The sequence below is a fragment of the Ochotona curzoniae genome, unplaced genomic scaffold (genome assembly GCF_017591425.1).
Source record: "Ochotona curzoniae isolate NIBS_2020 unplaced genomic scaffold, NIBS_Ocur_1.0 scaffold_1037, whole genome shotgun sequence".
In the NCBI taxonomy this organism is placed as follows: Eukaryota; Metazoa; Chordata; class Mammalia; order Lagomorpha; family Ochotonidae; genus Ochotona; species Ochotona curzoniae.
The window spans coordinates 30,600,056-30,616,423 of record NW_024467083.1 but is presented as its reverse complement, the minus strand read 5'-3'; the positions used below and the strand labels follow the sequence as shown (position 1 = coordinate 30,616,423).

Sequence of the window (16,368 nt, the reverse complement as noted above, 5' to 3'; positions counted from 1 at the left end):
CATTATTACCCTTAATCAGATCAGAAAACAGATCTCAGGCAAGTTTTGCTGATTAACCCAATGCAAAGCTTGTACTTGAACCAGATAGCCTTACTTCTAGTTAATAACTTTGTACTTCAATGATACAAAAGACAATGCATTCACAATATTAATAAAAATAAAAAGTATTTTGGGGCTGGTGCAGTGGCTCCACAGGCTAATCCTCTGATTGCCAGTACTACCATCTCATATGGGTGCTGGTTTGTATCCTGGCTGCTCTACTTGCCATCCAGCTGTCTGCTAACATGCCTGGAAGAGTAGTGAAGGATTGCTCAGGACCTTGGGACCCTGCATCCACATGGGAGAGCCGGAATAACCTCCTAGCTCCCGATCGGCTCAGCTCCAGCCACTGTGGCCATTTGGGAAGTGAACCCTGTCTGTCCTTCTCTGTCAAATCTGCCTTTCAAATAAAAAGCTAAATCAATTTAAAACATCTTATTTAAACATAGAATTACAAAACTGTATTTGAGGAACCAAAAGAGGAGTGAAAGAGTAGATGTTGTGGCATAGCAAGTCAAACTACTGCTTGGGACATTTGACCCACATCCTATACAGAATGGCCAGTTCCAGTTCCTGATGCTCTATATGCAATCCAGCTTCTTGCTAATGTGCTTTAGAGGTGGCAAATCACGGCACAGAAGTGTGGGTTCCTTGCCGCACATGGAAGACCTGCCTTTGACTTGAGCTTAGCTGTTGCAGCTTTTAGGGAGTGAACCAGTGTACGGCACATCTTTCTCTATCTTCCTCTCTCTACCACTCTTTCAAATATAAATTAATCTGTAAAAACCCAAAACAATAATTCATTTTATGAGAATAAAATTTTAAGACCTAAAAAATGTTTAAACCTTATATATTTCATCAGATATTATACAGAATAAAAACAATGATTATTCTCTAAATTATCAATTTAACGAAACTTCAATTGGACTAGTGAAAGGATACTTTATATATTGCTATGAAACACCTTAAAGTTAGGAAAAATAAAATGGACAAGATAACCTTACCAGATATTAAAATGTATTACAGATGAACAATAATCAAAAGAACAGTTGAAACTGAAATAGGTCAATAGAAAAGAATTATACAGTTTGGCCACATATATGTAAAATTTCAGGAAAGATAAATTAAGGATAACATCATAAATCATTTAATCCATGCTGCTATGCTATCCAGACAGTAATATCAAGAAATTTTAACTTAGATCATTCATATTACAACATCCAGAGATAAACCTCAGACACCTTAAAGCATAAAACATTTTTCAGAATTGCAGATCAGGGAGCCAGAGCTGTGAATGCAGTGGGTTAAGCTGCTCCGTGTGACAGTGGTATTTCTTATGGCTTGAGTCCCAACTGCTGCACTTCTCATCCAGCTCCCTGCTACTCAAGTGGGACACCTGGATGGAGTTCCAGGCTCCTGGCTTCAACCAAGCCCAGTGAACTGTGTAGCCATTAGGGGAACGAACAAGCAGCCGGACATGCTCTCATTCTTTCTCTAACTTTGCCTTCCACATCAATCAATCTGTTACATAAAATGTTACTGACTCTCAAAAACAAACCGGTAACACTAAGGGAAAACACTGGCGTAATGAAAAGTTTAGGAGTCAAAGTACAGAAACCGTTCACATGTCAAAGACGCATTAATACAAACAATAGCTTCTCTTGAAGAAAAAAAAAGCACCTAACCATTTAGTTCATGATAGCATCATTTATAACCACATAATCAAAAAATACTCTGGAACAAATAAAAGAATAAACAATGTATAGCATATTCAGTCGTCAAGAACACATAAAAGAACTTATGTAGATATGCAAAAAGAGGCAAAATCTATGTTAGGATTTTCTACACATCCCTAGAAATACCTGACATCAAAAGTAAGTAAATAAATCCTTGTAGGAGAAGTTTATAAAAAGGACGTTCAGCCCTAACTTTGGCAACTGCCTAGACTGCCTTGTACCTAGGCAATTTTACCCTGCTGGGAGAAAAGCAGCAAACAAATAATAAAAGCAGTGGGCATTCTGGGCCCGGTTAATGCCAAATTTGTTCATTATATCAGTGTGCCAGCACAATTGCCTATTCTTTTCTTAAAAGATTTATTATATTATTATTATTTTATTGGAAAGGCAGATATACAGAGAGGAGCAGAGGCAGAGAGAAAGCTCTCCTGTCCACTGGTTCACTCTCCAAGTTGCCACAAAGGCTGGAGCTGAGTCGATCCAAAACCAGAATCCAGGCTTCTCCCAGGTCTCCCACGTGGGTGGCAGGGGCCAAAGCTTTGGGCCGTCCTCTACTGCCCTTGCAGGCCACAAGTAGGGAGTGAATAGGAAGTGGAGGAGCCGGGATACAAACCAGCGCCCATATGCGATCCCAGTATGTGCAAGATGAGGACTTCAGCCATTAGGCTACCGCACCAGGCCTTTTATTGTCTATTTTGTGTGTGCGTGCATGTGTAGGATATGTGGGGAATTCTTGAGTGTCACAGAGCAGCAGGAGGTGGGGGCTGCCAGGCCAGGACATGCCACCCTGCCCCAGCCCTCAGATACACAAGTACTGCCACGCGGCAAGGGGCCTGTACAGGGGGCCTGGGGGTGTTCTGTAATGGGGACCACTAAGGACATGTTTTGACAGGTGAGGAGTGACTTCTGGGGGCTTCCACAGACTAGGCCACTGCACTTGCAGGTAGATGAGGGTGCTGGGAAAGGGTGGCTTAGACGGAGAAACCGGAGTGCAGGTCTGGGTCACACCAATGTACTCACTCATGTGGCAAACATGGCTGCACTTAGTATCACCTACCACCCACGGGTGCATGCCAAAGCTGGAGCTGAGGGGCATGCCTGGCTGGGCTAGGACACAGAATTCATCAGTGAGTGTTTGGGTAAGGGAATGGGCCACATCAAGCTAAGCCACAGCACCCATCAGAATGGGAAAAAACTGGATCTGGGCAGATTCTGCAGGGGACTTGTGGGCTCGTCTCTGTGGAACCGCAGCACCCACTGGTTTGTGCAGAGAGCTGGAGGTGCTGATGGGCTGAGTCAGGTTGGACCACAGAACTCACCAACACTTGCAAGAGCTAGGGCTGGGATAAAGCTGCGTGGGTTGGCGCGGAGGCAGGATGTAGCACCCGCTGGCATACGCAAAATTCAAGACTGAGGGCAGACCATGCCAAGCAGGGCCACAGCACCCACTAGCACACAAGAGGTCTGGGAGTGGGCCTGGCAGGGGAACTTTGGGGACTCCCCTACTAGGCTGCAGCTCCCACACAAGAGTCAGGGCTACGGACAGACTGGGCTGCGTAAGGCTGGGTAAGGCTGTGTTGTTCAAAGGCATGTGTGTGGGCTGGGTCTGGTGGTAGACCAGACTGGGCCTAGGTCCCAGGATCTGTTGGCACCTGTGAGAGCCAGAATGGGTGTGGAGTGGGCTGGGCTAGGCTGTGGCACCCCTAGAGAGAGCCAGAATGGGTGTAGGCTGTTTGGGCTAGGCTATAGCACTTGCTAGTGAGTACCAAGACTAGGGGTAGGCCACATCAGGCTAGGCTGCAGCACCTGCTGGCACACGTGAGATCCAAGGCTGGGAGAGAGCCTAGTAGGGGATCCTGGAGGACCCCCCTGCTGAGCTGTTTCTGCTGGTGAGCACAAGTGTTAGGACTGGGAGCAGGCCAGAGCTGGGTTGCAGCACCTGCCAGCGAATGCAGAAACTGTGCCACAGCACCCACCAGCATATGCAAGACCCAGGGCTAGGAGTGGCTCTGGTAGGTGAATGTCAGGGACTCCGCTGATAGACCACTGCTTCCACTGATGAGTCAGAGAACTGGGTCTAGGGATCAATTGGTCTGGGCAGGGCTGCAGCACCTGTCAGCTGGCATTTGAGCTGGGTTTGGGGGAGGGCAGGGTTAGGTTAGACTGATGCACCTGCTGGCGTGCATGAGACTGTATTACGGGGATGGGAGACATGCAACAGGGTGGATATATGGCAGGAATTGGAGAAGGTAAGAGGCTAATGTCTCATGTTCAAGAGTGGGAAATTAAGAGGCACTGCTTGAATCTGAAAAATTAAATAACCAAAGTATAATAGAGACACAGAAGTTAATGCAAAACATAACAACTACAAGAAACAACTGAAAAAGGTAAAAGTGGTTATCTCTGGGGGAACACAAAGGGAAGGGGGACAACTACTATCTTGTGTCATAAACTGAACTATTGGATGCTTTAAACTCTAGGTATGGAAAACACTAATAAAAATTTTTTTGAACAGGTGGTCAGTCACTTCTTATCACTTATAAAAATTAGAATAAATAATCTTCAGTATATTTCTACTTCTAAAATGTATTTATCTTTTGTAAAATGCGATTTTATGTTAATCTCAGATCTAGGAACAGAGTGGCTTACCCAAAAAGTTACACTGGGTTGGTAATTTACCAACTATACACAGACAGAAGAAAACCAAAAGCAAAAACAGGTTAGCAAGGAAGATCTATTCACTCACCTGATGAAAGAAGTATGTAACAGCAAGGTCATTGTCATTTAAGAGGATTTCTTCTTCTGTTGTAAAAAGCCACTTTCGAATGGTCAGGCAGGTGCCTGGCACGGCAGATGTATAGTTCTGGACGTAAAGTTTATGAGGAAATTCATTAGGTGCCAGCTTGCGCACTGAGGAGAAGACAAAACATAGAATGCTGGGTTGAAAACAAACTCTGCATGGCGGATCACGTGACAGGTCACCCTTACCAGAGCATCAGTTCAAGCATTCTAAGGAGCTCAGCCGCGGGAGCACAGCGCACTCCAGTGTCGGGCTGAATCTCTCCCCTTTGCGACTATGGCCAGTAAAGCCTCAAAGCGACTGACCCTGTGGCTAACATGATGACTCAGCAGGCACTATGAGCTCCAACTTTAGTCAAAATAACATCAGGATGTTACAGCCCATGTCCCCTCAGCCTCAGTCTCTCCTGCAAGTCTAGGAGAAGGTGAAAGGCTCTCACCACCCCCACGCCCAGACCCTGACGCAGTCCCCACGCAGTCCCCTCGGTCCAAGTGCTTTGTGCACAACACCGTTTCCTTTTCCTGCCAGCAAGCTTACAAGCAGCACAGACATGACCACTTTCAATCTCTATACTGCCTTTCTCTGGAAAGCCTGTTTTCCTCTCTTGATGTTTACTTGACTTTGAATCGGGGCAAAAGATCAGAATCTCGGTGTTCGGATACCATAGCGATCCTCTATAACATAATTTACACCTGCCTGAGTAAGCCGTTCAGCTGGGATGGATAATAGGGAATTGAAGCTGTTCTACCTTGAACTGGGCAAGACAACCCAAACGTCCCGAAGTCTCCCCTTTCTGGGAGAAGGAAGGTGTATCAACTAGTAGCATCTATGCCATTTTTAGTCTTAGCATCGTGTGTGTGTGCACATGCCTGCACGTGTGCATGTAAGATATGTGAAAGAGACCATATGCAAAATGTGAGACATGTGAAAGAGACCCATAAACCATAGCAATCTATGTCAGCAAGGGCAAACCCTCAGGCCCCCTTCTTTGTGATTTTGCCACCTACAGGATCATTGTCCCCAGCTTGTGTCAGAGAAACTTCTTATTACCATGCAATAAAATTTCCCAGAAATAACAGAAATCTCTTCATGTGGAAACTTAAACATATGCATTAATACAAGCACTTCTAAGAAATTTAATCTCCCTTTCTGGCAGTGATGACCTCTACACACGAACATGCCTCTTGCCAAGGATCTCCTGTATCCCTTTCCGGCGAAGAGGAGACACAAGAAGAAACGCCTGGTGCAGAAGAGCCCCAAGTTCTTCTTCATGAACGTCAAGTGCCCAGGATGCCACAAAATCACCACGGTTTTTAGCCACACACAGACGGTCGTTTTGTGTGTCGGCTGCTCCACTGTCCTCTGCCGGCCCACGGGAGGCAAAGCGAGGCTTACAGAAGGTGAGTGGCTTCATGGGTCAGCCTGCGGGCGAGCGGGGCCGGGTGGCATGTCGGGAGAGGGGTGGAATTCTGTCTACGATTTTCCTACAAGCAGTTGGTCAGGAACCAGGTGTTGGTTTCCATAGTGGTAGGAGTGGGCTCGGGGTAATGAGAGCTTGAGTGGCAGGTGGGGTGGGTTTCTGGGGGGAGGAGGTGGTGGGCTGCATCCCTGACCCTGTGAACTGTCTCTGCTTGCAGGATGTTCCTTCCAAAGGAAGCAGCACTAAGGGCACCCTGAATCAAGATGAATGGGAGACCTTCCCAATAAACACATTTTGGATACCAATAAATAAATAAATTTAATCTCCAATTTCCAAAAACAAAAAGCTAATCTTAAATAAAAATCTTTATAAAAAGCGGGGGTGGGGGGGTGGGTGCGGGGGCAGTGCCGTAGTGTAGAAGGATGAGCCTCCACCAGCAGTGTCAGCATCCCATGGGGCACCAGTTTGAGTCCTGGATAATCCATTTCCAATTCAATTCCTTGCTAATGTGTCTGGGAAAGCAGTGGAAGAGGGACCAAATTCTTGGGCCGCTGCACCCACGAGGGAGACCTGGGAGAATCTCCAGGCTCCTAGTTTTGCAGTAGTCCAGCTCCAGCTGTTGTGGCTATTTGGGGAGTGAACCAGCAAGATGGAAGATCTGTCTCTTGTCTTTTCGCTCCGTAAATCTACCTTTCAAGTAAAAATAAACCTAAAAAAAAAAAAAAAAAAAAAAAAAAAGGCAAGCAAAGGAACACTAAAGCAACAAGTAACTGATAACTAAACAAAATATCCTATTTTTCTAAGCCTATTTTTTCATTGGAATATATGAATTCTGAACTTCTCCTGAATATATACCTTGGGACTTGGCCTTAGTGGGATTTGTCTGGCTTATGTAGCGGAGACAGTCCACAAGAGTGGGATCTCCCTCTGTGTGCAAGTTTTTCTTAAGACAGTATTAGGATAAAACAGCCCAAACAAAGCTTAATATTAACTACTGGCACTTACCAAAGGAATGATTGATCACTTCAAATAAGGCAAAGTAATTCACTGTTGTGCTGTCCATGCCAACCTTTGCTGCAATAGCCTAAAGGGTAGACAGGAAAATAAAATCAGACAATGTTACAGAAAAATGGCAAGTGTGCACATGTGGAGGAGGGAAGAAAGTAAGTTTTGTCATCCTGGCTTCATAAAAATTAAAATCAAGGTCCATGGCCTGCCTGCTTTCTTTGAGAGACAAAGAGGAAGATCTTCATCTGATGGTTCACTCCCCAAATGACCACAATGGCTACAGCTGAGCCAATCCAAAGCCAGGAACATCTTTCAGGTCTCCCACAAGGGTGCAGGGTCCCAAGGCTTTGGGCGGTCCTCAACTGCTTTCCCAGGCCACAGGCAGGCAGCTGGATGAGAAGTGGGGCTTCAGGGATTAGAACCGGCGCCCATATGGGATTCCGGTGTGTTCAAGGCGAGGACTTTAACTGCTACACTATCACACTGGGCCGGGCTTGCCCGCTTTCTATGTATGCATTCTAAGAATGCACAGTATGAAAGAGAAAGGGAAAACCAACATCTATATTTGACCTAAATAGCTATGAACACTTGTTTTTGTTTTGTTTTTTGTTTCATTTTTTATTTATTTTGTTTTTGTTTTCTTGTTGATTGCATTTGTAATTCAAGCTGATGACAGCCTCTCCTTAAAAATATCAGCTTTTCTTTCTGAAATGTAATTTCACTCCACCAGGTCTTTCCTCACATAATTTATAAGCAATGTGCTTGGAGGACAGACATTAAAATGAAAACAAGAAATTTTTAAAGATCAATTTATTTTTATTGGAAACTCACATTTACAGAGAGAAGAAGAGACAAAGATCTTCTATCCGCTGATTCACTTCCCAAGAGGCTGCAACAGTGATCTGAAACCAGGAGCCAAGAGCCTCTTCCAGGTCTCCCATGTGGGGGCAGGGTCCCAAGGCTTTGGGCTGCCCTTGAATGCTTTCCCAGGCCACAAGCAGGGAGCTGGATGGGAAGCAGGGCTGCCAGGATTAGAACCGGTGTCCATATAGGATCCCAGCACACACAGGGTAAGGACTTTAGCCACTAGGCTACTAAGCTGGGTTCATTGGGGTCCTGCACCCACACTGGAAACCTGGAGGAAGCTACTGGCCTGGTTCATCTCAGCTCCGACCATTGCGGCCATTTGGAGAGTGAATCAGTAAATGAAGATTTTTCTGTCTCTTCTCTCTGTAAATCTGCCTTTCCAATAAAAATAAATAAATCTTACAAAAAAATCTGCATCTTTCATTCTTGAACTCAAAACACTATCAATTTTATTCAAGCTACATAAATACTTTTATTTATTTTTCCAATAACCTATACCCCAGGCTGGAGACATTAGTTACCTTCATTTCCTAAGAATTACCATAATCATAAAACCCAGAAGAAATTAGCAAAGTGTTGTGACAACAGAGGCAAATTAAACAAGGATCAGTTCCTTCTCTCTAGAAACGAAGCTTCTAATATGACGAAAGTGAAATTGAAAGACTTCAAGGGGAAACTAATGCAAGCCGAAGCTACACTCAGACAATAACGCACACATCGAAAACCATGAATCAGTGGTAACACAGTTCCTTTTCAAGACCAATTTTGTTATTAATGCAATAAAATATCAGTAGTTTAGTAAACGAAGTGCCACTTTATTCCTTCTTCTTGTGTCAAACTATGAGGCCTAGGTTGTCCCCTGATGCGATGCAGGCACAGATGATTACCAGTGTTATAACCTACCATTCTATACCATGCCAGATAGAAACTAAAATGGTTCAAAAATTTAGAAAATGGGGCCTGGTGCAGTGGCCTAGTGGCTAAAGTCCTCACCAAGTGACTGGCCATTGCGGCCACTTGGGGAGTAAAATCATCTGACGGAAGATCTTCCTCTCTCCTCCTCTCTGTATAACTGACTTTGCAATAAAAATAAATAAATCCTTAAAAAAAATTTAGAAAATGGTTTCTAGCTGGAAGTCATAGTGACAGGAAACAAAGAACAATACTGAAATACAAAAACCAAACTGCAAGCCTTATGAAAGAAATATTGAAGGAAAAATAAAACCAAGAAAACAAGTTACTAGCAAGCTGTAAGATGAAAGTACGCTTGCAACGACTCCATTACGTAATTTCAGAAATGGCCAAAATATTGCACATATCCTGTGCTTTAGTATATTTGCTACTAAGGAGACAAAAAACATTAATACCCAGAACTTGCTTATCTCCCCGAAAGTCCTAATCAAGTTAAGATTAAAAATGGTCAATGAAATCAAGTAACAATCATACAAGAACTCAGATAATGGACCTGGTGTGGTAGTCTAGTGGCTACAATCCTCGCTTTGCACACACTGAGATCCCATATGGGCTCCAGCTCATGTCCAGGCTGCCCTGCTTCCCATCCAGCCACCTGCCTGTGGCCTGGGAAAGCAGTGGAGGACGCCCAAAGCCTTGGGTTCCTGCACCCGCAGGGGAGACCCGGAGGAACCTCCTGGCTCGTGGCTTCAGATTGGTACAGCACTGACCGTTGTGGACACTTGGGGAGTGAATCATCAGATGGAAGATCTTCTTCTCTGTCCCTCCTCTCTGTATCTCTGACTTTGCAATAAAAATAAATTTTTTTTTTAAAAAAGATGTGTTTAAAAAAACATATATTTATATAATTCCTCACTGAAAAGAATTAGAACTCCCGGAGAAAAGGCTTCCTTTAGATCTAGGGTAGGGAATGATATAAACATGATAGTAAAATGAGCCTGGGACATCCTGTGGTACCTGCAAGCTAGGATTCTATTATGAACGAATGTACTACATTAAAAGCATACAGGAAGGGTGATGTCTAGTCTGGTGGATGACAGTGTCCCATATTAGAGTCCTGGGGTTCCACCCTGGCTCCAGTTCCTGAACCCAGCTTCCGGTTAATGCAGGCCCTTGAGGCCAGCAATGAAAAGTCCAGTGACTGTGTTCCTGGCACCCATGTGGGAGGCCTGGACTGCAGGCCTGGCTCCCAGCTCCAGTCTGGCCCGCTCTAAATGGGCCAGGCATTTTGGGTGTGAATCTGTAGAGAGCAGCAGGTGTTCTCTCTCTGGGTGCCTCTATCTCTGCCTTTCCAAACTAAAGGCAGCAGAACAGATGTGAAGGAATTTCTGCAGCCCAAGATGTACCAATTCAAGCATCAAAAAGATAACATCTGCTACTGATTGAACTGATAAGGCCCACCTGACACTAACAAACAAAAATGTAACAATTATCTTACGGACCATCTTGAAAATAACTAGAACCCCAACCCTTTACATTGAAAATTGGCAATAAAGGGAAATAATCAAGAATTTATCCTCTCCCCAAAACTGTATTTCAAGATAACATAAAAGCCCTAGTTGATAAGAAAAAGTTATTCACAGAAGAATTACAGCTAACAGGCCAGGCACAGTAGCCTAGTGGCTAAAGTCCTCGCCTTGAATGTGCCAGGATCCCATATGGGCGCCGGTTCTAATCCTGGCAGCTCCACTTCCCATCCAGCTCCCTGCTTGTGGCCTGGGAAAGCAGTCGAGATGGCCCAAAGCTTTGGGACCCTGTACCCGTGTGGGGGACTGGAAGAGGTTCCTGGATCCTGGCTTTGGATCAGCATAGCATCAGCTGTTGCACTCACTTGGGCAGTGAATCATCGGACGGAAGATCTTCCTCTTTGTCTCTCCTCCTCTCTGTATATCTGACTTTCCAATAAATAAATAAATCTTAAAAAAAAAAAGAGCGTGAATCTAATCAAGTTTCCAGAACAAACCTTTTTCCAAGATTTATTTGTTTTTATTATAAAGGCAGTCAGATTTACAGAGAGAAGGAAAGAAGGATCTTATATCTACTGGTTCACTTCTTAAATAGCTGCAATGGCTGGGAGCTGAGACAATCTAAAGCCAGGAGCCAGGAGCTTCTTCCAGGTCTCCCAAGTGGGTGCTCGGTTCCAAGGCTTTGGGCTGCTTTCCTAGGCTCATGAGCAGGAAGTGGATGGGAAGTGGAACAGCTGGGATATGAACCAGCGCTCATATCAGATTCTGGCAAGATTGCAAGGTGTGACAATTTATCCACTGAGCCAACGTCGCTGGACCATAGAACAAACATTTAAATTTTTAAAATTTTATTTGAAGGGCAGAGCCACAGAGAAAGTGAGGTAAGACAGAGGAAGAGATCTTCCACCGGCCTGTTCACTCTCCAAACAGCCATGACATCCGGAGCTGGACCAGTCCAAAACCAGCAGTGTCTTCCAGATCTCCCACATGGGTGCAGAGAGGCCAAAGCACTTGGGCTATTTTCTGCTACTTTCCCAGTGCATTAGCAGGGAGCTAGACTGGAAGTGGAACTACTGGGACACGAACCAACAACTACATGAGATGGTTTTACCAGTTAAGCTATAGAGCTGGCCCCAGAACAAACTTTTATTTACAGAGAAAACGAGTAAAACGACACATTAAGTGACATTTTGCGGGTTAGACATCTGTATAGCAGCTAAGAAAAAACTTGTCATGCTATATTAGAGATCCTGGCTGGAGTCCCCGATGCTCCACCTCCAGTTCAGCTTCCTGATCGTGCACACCCTAGGAGTCAGCAGAAATGGCTTAAGCGTCGGGGTCTCTACTACCACATGGCAAAACCAGACTGAGTTCCAGGCTTGGGATTGGTCCAGCTCTGGCCTTTATGGGCACTGGGCATGACCCGGAAGATAGAAGAGCTCTGTTGCTGTCTTTCAGGTTACACACGTATGAATGACACTATGAGGGCAGGAGTTCGGGGCAGCATTAACATGTCGCTTGAGACGTGGCATACTACAGTGGAGTCCGTGGGTCTGAGCCCCGGGTTCCACTCCTGACTCCCACTTTCAACTACTGGCCACCCTGAGGGGTAAGCAGGTAATGGCTCCAGCACCGTGGTCCCTGCCACCCTGACTCAGTCACCAGATCCTGGTTTCCCAGGCTCAGCCCCAGCTGCTGCAGGTACTTGGTGAGTCAATCAGTGGACAGAAGATTTTTGTTTATCTGTCCTTCTATTTTCCAAATAAAATGAAAATAAATAAATTTAAAAAAGACAGAAGCATTAAAAAGTTCTTGATCCTGTCTTTCTACTAATGCGACCTGGGGAGGAATCAGGAAATGGCTCAAGCACTCAGGCCCCTGCAGCCACATGGGACCTGGATTGATCCTGGCTCCCAGCTGCAGCCAAGCAATACTGTTTGCATTTCGGGAGTAAGCCAGCAGATGGCAGCTCTGTCTTGCTGCTTAGCAAATAAACAAAATTTAGTAATCATTATGATAAAAAAAAAAAAAGACCCTATTTAGATCCAGATTTTATAAAACTGACTTTAAAAAAATAATTTAAACTATTAGGAAAATTTTCACTATGGAATAGTTAATGAGTTAATGCTAAAAAATTGTGCTACTTGTTAAGTTTGATACTGGCATTGTGATTCTCTAAGAATAACATTAATTTTTTAAAAAGATACATATTCAAGGGCCTGGTGCAGAAGCCTAGCACCTAAAGTCCTCGACTTGCATGTGCTGGGATCCCATATGGGCATTGGTTCTAATCCTGGAGGCCCTGCTTCCCATCCATCTCCCTGCTTGTGGCCTGGGAAAGCAGTGGAAGATGGCCCAAAGCCTTGGGACCCTGCACCTGCATGGGAGGCCCAGAAGAGGCTCCAGGCTCCAGGCTCCAGATCAGCTCAGCTTCCGCATGGTGGCCACTTGGGGAGTGAATCCATGGACGGAAGATCTTCCTCTCTGTCTCTCCTCTGTGTATATCTTACTTTCCAATAAATATAAAAAATAATGGATGAGAAGCGGGGCTGCCAGGATTAGAACCAGCTCCCATATGGGATCCCAGAGTGTGCAAGGCGAGGACTTCAGCTGCTAGGCTACCGCGCTGGGCCCAAAAATAAATCTTTAAATATATATATATATATTTTCAAGTATATACATGTATCCAATGAAACAGAATTTGCTTTAAATAAAAATGTTAAAGGAGGAACTGGTATGGTGGCATAGCACCCTAATCCTTTACCTCTTGGTGCCAGCATCCCCCATGGGCATTTGGCTCTAGTCCCAGCTACTCCACTTCTGATCCAATTCCCTGTTAGTTAATGCTTGCTTCAACAGCACATATACTGATCCAGTTCCCTGCCTGTGGCTTGGGAAAGCAGCAAAGGCTGGTCCACGTGGAATGCCTGCAAGAAGCTTGTGGCTTTCAGCTTTGGACCAGCCTACCTCTGGCCATTGCAGCCATCTGGGGAGTAGACCAGTGGATGGGTACCTCTCCTTTTCTCTAACTTTGATTTTTCATGTAAAATAAACAATTTTTATTAAATGATAAATCTTTAAAAAAATGTTAAGAGAAGCTCAGTACTGTGGCACAGAGGGTTAAGTTGCTGCCTGCAGAGCAGGCATCCCACGTGAGCACTGAGTCCCAGGCTACTCCACTTTGATCCAACTCCCTGCTAATGCACCTAGGAAAGCAACAAAGCATAGCCCAAGTGCTCAGGTCCTCTGTAAACCACCTGGGAGACCCGGATAGTCTGGCTCTTGGCTTCAGCCTGGCGCAGCCCTGGTTATTGTGGCCATCTGGGGAGTAAGTTAGTATATGGAAGATCTCTCTGTCTCTCTTTCACACTGTCTTTCAAATAAACAAACAATGTTTTTAAAAATTTAAAGGAAAAAAAGACACATGAAACAAATTTTGCAAAACCTTATTAATTACAAAATATGGGTAATACGGAGATGTAGTACGCTGGTGTCATGTGTTATAAAGCTTGTTTTATTTTTACAATTAAAAAAAAGGATTTAAAAAAAGGAGCTATTTACGATCATGGCCACCTGGGACATTTACCATACTTTCTTTCAAAGACAGAAAAACACTTTCACATGGGTAATAAATACAGCAAATACTTAATAAACTCATGTGCCAGATGCCCTAAGCACTTCATGCTATTAACTCGCTTAAGCTACATTGCTTCACACTGTCCAGTGTCAAGTCCACTGTTTGGTTTACCTGATACACTTGGTCTGTAGTGCTGTTCTTTTTGACCCTGACTGTCACTGTTGTTCCATCTGGCAACGCTACTCTCAGCTCAACGTCAGACACGCCATTGTAGTTCTGCGAAAAAAGCAGAGAAAGAATTTATGACCCATACATCCTTGTAACAGGCTGGCTAAACAATAACCTAAACATGTAGCACAGAGGAAGTGAATTCCAATGAAAAGGAGAAAAAAAGACACCTGAAAAAATTTGTTAAGTCATAAAGCTGACTTCAAGCTGCAGCAAAAGTTAATCTCCGAGGAGGAGAGAAAGCAGAGAAACGTATTGAGGCGAAGTGTGTTCTCGTTTCAAAACAGAAAACTTAGGTAGAACAGCCTGGGACAAACACAGCTGAGATTTTTTGGGTTCACTTCCCTCGCCTCATTCAGTTCTCACAAATAAGAAAAGCACTACAGCAGTGGCTTCAACAAACACTTTCTAGTTTGAATGGCAAACCATGCAGATTGGCTCCAAGAGTAGCCTAAGTTTCTGTCTGAACTCAGACAATCGGGATACCTCTGAAGGGCAAAAGGGATGAGACTCAAGGATCTGAGTTAATCTGAAGTTCAGTTTTTGCCCTAACAGAGAGAAATCATTTCTTAATCTCTTTTTTTCAAAAGAAATACTCTCATTAGAGGATAAACAGATTCCTTTAGCAGATTTTTGGCCTCATAATTTTTACTAGAGAGAAGTAACTAGGAGTAACTCCATCTTCACTTCCTATTTTTAAGGAAAGCATTATTGATGTCCTAAAACTGTCCCAAACCTTACAGTGGTGCCCCCTTACCTACAGGCACATGTTTCAATACCCTGGATGGGAGCCATGGATAGTAACAAGCCCTGAATCATCCTACACTGCGGCCATAATTCTCACAATCTGAGATGCAACAGCAAAACTAGTATGAACTTCTTTTTCCTTTTCCACAATAAAACAGACACACCCATCCTTACCACACAGCTCTGCAATCTCACCATGTGATTTCTGTTGTTGTTATTATTAGGAATCTTTAGCTTTTCACTTACAGGAAGCAGTTTCACTCCTTTCTTTGACATAATTGAATTGCCACTATTCATCACTTGAGTTTTAGGGCCTTTTTTAGGTAAAATTAGTTAGGGCTGCTTAACCCAAACACTGTGACCATCACAGTCGATCTGATAGCCCAGGCAGCTGCTCAGTGCTGGTGCAGAGGGAGCATACACAGAGAGGGTACACTGCACGCGGGCAGGATGCACAGCCAAGGCGCAAGAGGGCAGGACAGGGGAAGATTTCATCTTGCTGCTCACAATGGGACACAGCTCAAAGCTTATGAAATATTTATTTCTGTAGTTTTACATTTAATCTGTTCAAATTGCAGTTGACCACAAGTAATTGAAACCACAAAGAGCAAAACCACAAATAAGAGGGGACTGTTGTACTTTATTTTAAGCCTTTATCTGCAAGAACCTTCTAATCCAATGTGGAAAACACAACACAGATACATAAATAAACAATCAGTGGATGGTACATTACAGTCACTTTTTTTTTCCCCATGAAAAAGCATCTACAACATGTCTGATATTCTGGTAAGGCACTGGGGACATAGAGATGACTACGACCTAGCTCTGACCTACAGGGACTCAAGGTCATGAATGATCTGTGTCAAAGTCAGAGCACAGGACTGCAACAAGGTGTTACCTGAGCGGCCCGGGCTGCAGAAGTTTAGGGATGAAAAATCGATACCCTGAGCCATCAAAGAAGAATGCAGAGAGAAAGTGGGGCTGGCACCAGGCTTTACATGATAAATAGGATATATGAGAAAAGAAGTAAAAAAAATACAATAATTTGTGAGACCACAGTAACTAAATCTACACTTTCTATGTTTTTATCACACACTCCCCACTCCCCAAGGATCCTGGAGGAAAGAATCACTCGGGGGTAGTCACTTACCTCATCTGATTCCGACAGGAATTCCTGCATGATGTCGCTCTCACCAATGACTCGTATTGAACATACTATAGAAAACAAAATGAGAAGCTGGCATAAGGCCTGATACCCAGACGATACAGTCAACAGCACATCAAGGGTATCTGTTTAAACCATCAGTAGCAAACACTAGTGAGGAAGCATGCCATCTCTGGGATATGAGATTTTTTAATTTTTTTAGATTTATTTCTTTTTATTGCAAAGTCAGGTACACAGAGAGGAGGAGAGACAGAGAGGAAGATCTTCCATCCAATGATTCACTCCCCATGTGACCATAACAGCCAGTGCTGCACAGATCCGAAGCCAGGAGCCTCTTCCAGGT

General features: G+C 44.2%; 2 protein-coding genes across 3 annotated transcripts in view; one reads left to right on the top strand and one right to left on the bottom strand.

Annotated features, from left to right (window-relative positions):
* Nucleotides 1–16,368, bottom strand: part of SNX27 (sorting nexin 27) — an 83,429-nt gene that overhangs the window by 19,680 nt on the left and 47,381 nt on the right. For both annotated transcript variants that reach the window (XR_005885760.1, XM_040999387.1), the window contains exons 4-7: nt 16,011–16,075; nt 14,057–14,161; nt 7,001–7,079; nt 4,522–4,685 (exon numbers count right to left, since the gene is read on the bottom strand). Coding sequence is in view for 1 of the 2 variants with exons in the window: in XM_040999387.1 (XP_040855321.1) it covers nt 4,522–4,685; nt 7,001–7,079; nt 14,057–14,161; nt 16,011–16,075 (413 nt within the window). In the remaining variant the exon portion in view is untranslated. The remainder of the gene's footprint in view (nt 1–4,521; nt 4,686–7,000; nt 7,080–14,056; nt 14,162–16,010; nt 16,076–16,368) is intronic.
* On the top strand, nt 5,753–6,297 carry LOC121168888 (40S ribosomal protein S27-like). The gene is made up of 2 exons (XM_040999388.1): nt 5,753–5,975; nt 6,213–6,297. The coding sequence occupies exons 1-2, from the start codon at nt 5,753–5,755 to the stop codon at nt 6,239–6,241; spliced, it is 252 nt and encodes an 83-aa protein (XP_040855322.1). The 3' UTR covers nt 6,242–6,297.

Coding starts and splice junctions, on each gene's coding strand:
- LOC121168888 (XM_040999388.1), top strand. CDS start 5,753: ATGCCTCTTGCCAAGGATCTCCTGTATCCCTTTCCGGCGAAGAGGAGA. Junction 5,976..6,212: donor CAAAGCGAGGCTTACAGAAG/GTGAGTGGCTTC, acceptor CTCTGCTTGCAG/GATGTTCCTTCCAAAGGAAG.